The 6,255-nt window shown below is 40.1% G+C and overlaps 1 protein-coding gene across 2 annotated transcripts in view; it reads left to right on the top strand.

The window, feature by feature from the left end:
• Positions 1-6,255, top strand: part of LOC107098859 (carnitine O-acetyltransferase-like) — a 27,189-nt gene that overhangs the window by 17,226 nt on the left and 3,708 nt on the right. For both annotated transcript variants that reach the window (XM_015396720.1, XM_015396721.1), the window contains exons 6-12: positions 1,364-1,538; positions 2,002-2,180; positions 2,292-2,392; positions 2,666-2,785; positions 2,885-3,007; positions 4,652-4,787; positions 4,951-5,013. In XM_015396720.1, coding sequence (XP_015252206.1) covers positions 1,364-1,538; positions 2,002-2,180; positions 2,292-2,392; positions 2,666-2,785; positions 2,885-3,007; positions 4,652-4,787; positions 4,951-5,013 — 897 coding nt within the window. The remainder of the gene's footprint in view (positions 1-1,363; positions 1,539-2,001; positions 2,181-2,291; positions 2,393-2,665; positions 2,786-2,884; positions 3,008-4,651; positions 4,788-4,950; positions 5,014-6,255) is intronic.

The raw sequence follows: 6,255 nt of genomic DNA, 5'->3' as shown, positions 1-6,255 counted from the left end.
AGGGCTAACGTTAGCCCGTCTGCAGCGGCCAGGGCTAACGTTAGCCCGTCTGCAGCGGCCAGGGCTAACGTTAGCCCGTCTGCAGCGGCCAGGGCTAATGTTAGCCCGTCTGCAGCGGCCAGGGCTAACGTTAGCCAGTCTGCAGCGGCCAGGGCTAACGTTAGCCCGTCTGCAGCAGCCAGGGCTAATGTTAGCATGTCAGCAGCAGCCCTCTCTCCTCATAGCCGTGTGTAAAGTACTGCTGGCTACGATGGAGGTTTCTTGTTTTATTTGGAAAAATGTTCATTTGATTTGTGTTTATCTCACTGTGTTCATTATTATTACTATTCCCCCAAAAATTAAAAAAGTAAGAATTCATTATCATCTAGAGACTTTTAATAACAGAAGGTGAAATGCAGCTCCAGATTAGCTTTGAATGTTGTGATGTCATCAGTACGCTTCTGTTCCAATCGAGCCATATTTATGCTACTTCCCCCGTTCTCCCTGAGTCCAGACTTTCTTGTGTTCTTCTCAAGAACAGACTTGGCGAGGACACGAGTCCGTACTCGCGTTCATGTGAACTGAGAAACAACCTTGGAGTTTAGATTTACTAACACAACCTCATAAAGTTCATTCTGGATCCTTGGATCCATTAAACAGGTGGAGATAATCTGGACCGGACTCTGGATCCATTCATGGTTCTGCTCTTACCTCCACTCTGACATTCCTTCTCTTGCAAACAACAGTGAGGCTCTGTTTAAGAATGAACTGCTCCCTCTTGTGGACATTCATCATTTTTAAGCAAATGGTATCCATTAACTGGATTGAACAAATGTTTATCTACCGATAATTGACAAATAAACCTAAAATTATTATTTGTTTGCATCCCTAGTTTCAGAAATAGTTTCTAATCTGGTTCCGCTCTGGATTGGTTTACTTCTAATCTGTCATTTAGAGATATTTCTATAACTCTGTTTACTTTGAACCGAGGAGTTCCTCAGGGTTCTGTTTTCCTTTAACATCAATTTTATTATAGTGTTTCACTGCTAAAAAGCCATCAGAATGTTATTTATGCTTTAATCCAACTAGATATGTTTTTTCTTTTTAATTCTCTTTGAATGTGATTATTCTCTATCTTGATTTGCTGAGTTATCTACTTTATGATGATGTTAAAATAATGTCAAACCTCTGAGGTCCAAAGCAAATAACAAATTACAGGGACTCTAAATATAGCTGGTTCCACTTTATTTAATTTTATAGCATCATATTGAGGGGCTTTGAGTAAACCTACATTCCAGACTTTCTTAAAAAGGCAACAGACTCGATGCTCCTGTAGAATAAACAACCTGATCAGTGTTTAAATCAGTGCTTCCACTCCTCCCAGTTCTTCCAGTTGGACGTGTACCAGAGGGACGGGACTCCACTGACTGTAGATCAGCTCTGTGTTCAGCTGGAGAAGATCTGCAGAGCCTCACAGGAGACCAACAGCGAACCTGTGGGCATCCTCACCACCCAGCATCGAGACGTCTGGGGAAAAGCTTACGTCAACCTCATCAAAGGTTCGTCACAGACTGACGTGTACGGGTCAGAACCGGGCCTAAAGCCTGGATTACTGTGGCTCAGAAAATTAAGGATAAAATCCTCTTCACCTTTTTATTACTGAGGTTTATTTCCTCACTAGTATGTAATTCAACCCTTCTACCACTAGATGTCAGTCATGGAGCAGAGAATTAGAGTTTCAGATGGTAAAAGATGGTTTTCATCAGAATAAATGTCACAAAATCCAGAGAAACCATCAACATCTGAACCATTTGACTGGTTTCTATTATTTTCTAATCTATGTAATGAGTTTTTCCTGGTCTGAAATGAAAAACTGTCCCGATATTCGACTAATAAAGCATCTTTTAATAACAGATAAAGATTTAAGGCCTCAGTTACTGAACAAATGTTAGCAGGAGGGATAATTCATGTAAAAACATCCAGAACATCTTAATATCTGATTCCTCTTTCCTCCGGCTCCAGATAAGACCAACAAAGATTCGGTCTCGGCGATCCAGAGGAGCATCTTCACGCTGTGTCTGGATGGAGTCACGTCCGAGGCGGCCGGTGAGCTTTACCGCAGCTCTGCCGCCGTCCAGATGCTGCATGGAGGAGGCAGCCGGGGCTACAGTGGAAACCGCTGGTTCGACAAGACGCTGCAGGTAACCGGACCGGACCGGCTGGTCCAATTTAAGCTCAGGTCTTTATAGAAAGGCTGGAAGCACAGAGAGCTGTTTGCTTCGCTGATCAGTAAATGTTTCTGGTTCCTTTAGTTCATTGTTGGAGAAGATGGAACCTGTGGAGTGAACTATGAGCACGCTCCTGCTGAGGGCCCCCCCATCGTGGCGCTGATCGACCATGTGGTGGAGTTCACGTCAGTGACACAGAAACCCAAACCAATCAGACGAAGCTCTGAAATAAAGATTTTATCCAATAAAACTTTTGTTCTAACAGAACATTAAATTTATGGAAGCCTGTTTCCGCCACATGGAAATAAAAAAATGCCAAATAGAAATTCATAATTATGAGTTACAAAGTTTAAAAGTCGAATATCTGATAATTATGACTTTTTATTAGGTATTCTTTACTTTCCTGTAAAATAAATCCTTTCCATTTGGTGTTTTTTCTCCCGTTACCATGGAAACAGGAGGAAGCCTGAGGCACCCGGAGCTCCTGCTGGGTCTCTTCCCGTCCCTCAAAGACTTCCCTTCAACGTCACGGCTGAGATCAAGCAGGACATCGAGGAGGCAAAGCTCAGCATGAACAGGTGAGAGCGGCAGGATGAGCCGCCTGGTGGACGTCCATCTGTCCGTCCATCTGTCCGTCCATCTGTCTGTCCCGCCACTCAGCGTCTGTCCCTCTACAGGCTGGCCCAGGACCTGGACATGAGGGTGACGGTGTTCGGACACTTTGGGAAGAACGTCCCTAAAGCTCACAAGATGAGTCCGGATGCTTTTATACAGATCGCCCTGCAGCTGGCCTACTACAGGTGAGAGGAGGACCGGTTCAGGGATGTTCGGCTCCAGTCGGTTGAACTTTGATCATTTTTGAAGTAGAACTGTTGCTTAAAATTGTTTCAAGTGCACCCCGATCACATGACCGCTGCGAACGAAGCCTCGTTACGTCACACTTTGTGTTGAGCTTCAAAGTCTATTAGAATAAACTGAGAGTTTTAATAATAGTGAAGTATTTAAATAACATCAGAATCACGGCTCATACAGATTTTTTCCCATTTACGGTTTTATTCAAAGAAAGGGAAAGAAATGTTATATTTACAGTATATATATATATATATATATATATATATATATATATATATATATATATATATATATATATATATATATATATATATATATATAAACTACCGTTAAAGTTTGGGGTCACATTGAAATGTCCTTATTTTTGAAGGAAAAGCTGTACTTTTCAATAAAGATAACTGTAAAGTAGTCTTAACTTTAAAGAAATACACTCTATACATTGCTAATGTGGTAAATGACTATTCTAGCTGCAAATGTCTGGTTTTTGGTGCAATATCTACATAGGTGTATAGAGGCGCATTTCCAGCAACTATCACTAGTTTAGGTCTAGTTTAGAATTTATTCTGAATAGTTTGCTTCATGCACATAGATCTAAAATATACAGAGACACACACCTATACAGCCTAGGGCTACAATTAACGATTATTTTTGCTAATTGATTCATCTGTCGATTGTTTTTTCGATTAATAAGCAAACAGCCAAAGGACCCTTAAAGAAGATATTTTACCAAATGAAAGCAGGTAAAACTACAACTTTTCCACTTGAGGAGTTCTGGATTGAGCATATTGACTGACAAAGTTTTTGTAGACAAGACATACTTCTTCCCATAACAAGCCAGATTCTGTCAACCCAAACATATAAGAAAAACGTACTTTTTGGTTGATAAAAGCTTGTTTAATTTTTTTATTTGGTAGAACAGATCCCAGCCCTATTTTACTAGCAATGCAATGCACTCACTGGCCACTAGGGGTAGAATTATCAGTTGGGAATTGCAGATTAAAAGGATAATTTGTTAATGTGTTTATATAGCTGTAGGTGCAGCCCACTCTAATATTAGGCTGCACAGGCAGGAAGTGTCCTAATTAACAAAAAGTAGCCAAAAACGAAATGCAGATATGCAACAGAGATGGATTTGATCACAGAATCTCTCAGCTTCGATGCGTGCAGGTTAATCTGTACCCCAATCGAATAAATATGCAGTTTGGAAACCAGGATGGATTAGAATTGGGAGCCATAGTTAAAGGATCACACCGTCACATAGCTGTTATGCATCAGAAGGTCTGTTTATCATATTGCAATTTCACAGGTCAGACAATTTTTTTCATAATTATTTATGTATATAATCATTATTAATACTATTATTATGGAACAAACCATTTCAGCCGTGAAAAAAGAATACCCGCTCAGTTGTAGTTCTCATAGCTACCCAGCAGATGCCGCCATTCTAAACTGTAGCAAATGTGTGGAGTTTTTGCTGATTGTGTTAAATTGGTTCATTGGTTCATGAGGCTTTGAAACTGTCATCACTAGACCGGTTCTGGTACCTTTAGTGCTGCTATCATCTCTCAGTTTGTCCTGTTCTTGGTTCCCAGGAAGTACCGGCGCTGCTGCGCTACGTATGAAAGCGCCTCTCTGAGAATGTTCCGACTGGGTCGCACCGATACGATCCGATCCGCCTCAAACGCCTCAGCCGCCTTCGTTAAGGCCTTCGATGATCCCAGCAAACAGGTCAGCAGCTGCTAAACGGACCATCTGATCAGAACTCCAGAACCTGATAAAGTCCAACTTTGTGACAGATAAAACCTGGAGATGGATCAGATATTTTTAGGATTTAATGATGTGAATGTTCTGAACATGAAGCTTCATTCCAACATCTTCTGTTTGACACCAGAACCAGGAGAAACTGGACCTAATGGAGAAAGCTGTGAAGGCGCACCGATCCTACACCAACATGGTGAGTATTCACAGCACACCTTTACGTTTGGTTTAAAAACAATAAATTCACAACCTGCTGAACGCCTTTAACGAGTCGCTGCATGGAGATGAATGATGTCAGTGAACATAAAGACTAAAGCTGCGCTCACATTGGGAAAATTTTTTGCGTCAAAGCGTCTGAATTCCATGCAAAGTCTATGGGAGACGGCGTGAAGAGGTCTAGCGGCGCATTTAAGCGTTCAATGCTGGAGCTTGATGATGGGTTCAGCAACACTGGATGCGTCGGCGTATGTGTCGAGCTCTAAAAGAAAAATACTGTGTCGGTGCACATATAGTTTCATGAAAGTCACGTGACCGATACAGGAGCTGTTTGGAACTGACTGAAGCACTAAATTGTGTTTATATGCGCATCTGTTGACACAACGATGCTGCCAAAAAAAAAAAATCCGATCTTTTGCGGTTTATCATCAAACTAATCAAGAAAAACGGATCATCCTAAAGAGAAAAGAGCGGGACGATTCTGATCTCATATTTGATCTTTGTTATCATAGTTATGACTCTTAGTTTGCTGTTCTGTTATCTTAAATAGATAAATAAATCCTAGTCCCACATGCTCACTTAAATTTTAATGCTTTGTTAAAACTGATGGATTATCTAAAAATCTATGTGAAAATATCAAACATATTTTCAATTTATACCAAAATATGAAATACTACATCAAAGCAAACAATGGTTTTAAATATAATTTAATATTATAGGTCATCCAATCAGTGTCAGTTTACTCTGTCAGAGTCTAACTGTAGTGTTTTCAAATGTCCAGCAGGTGTCAGTATTCAGTGAAACATTATTGAAACAAAATCAATACAGTTTTCCAATGTGTCGAAACGTTTCGATTCAGAAAATTTAACGTTTGCAGCTGGATGCCGAAGCATCAACCAATCAGAAAGCCGATCCAGGAGTTTTTTTTTGGGAGCTTAGGGATATGACAAAAAAATATCGAAGGAGTAAAACTCCAAAGGTTTAAAATAAAGGTGGAAGAATGGATTAATATATATAGAAGGAACAGAGAGCGAGCTCTGTTTATTATTGCTGCACTAAAACAGTTTTTATGAACTGTGGTTTATAAAAGTTTATAAATATCTAAATTAACTAAAAATGTTAAAACCTGCCGATGAATAATATATAATTGTAGATTCACATACTTGCAGTTTTTATCACAAACCCTAAAAACTCTTTCTATTCACTCCCAGCTGCTACAAAC

This window comes from Cyprinodon variegatus, unplaced genomic scaffold (genome assembly GCF_000732505.1).
Source record: "Cyprinodon variegatus isolate N-32 unplaced genomic scaffold, C_variegatus-1.0 Scaffold817, whole genome shotgun sequence".
NCBI classification, from domain to species: domain Eukaryota; kingdom Metazoa; phylum Chordata; class Actinopteri; order Cyprinodontiformes; family Cyprinodontidae; genus Cyprinodon; species Cyprinodon variegatus.
Note: the sequence above shows the minus strand (reverse complement) of the source record. Positions and strands in the feature narration are given on the sequence as shown.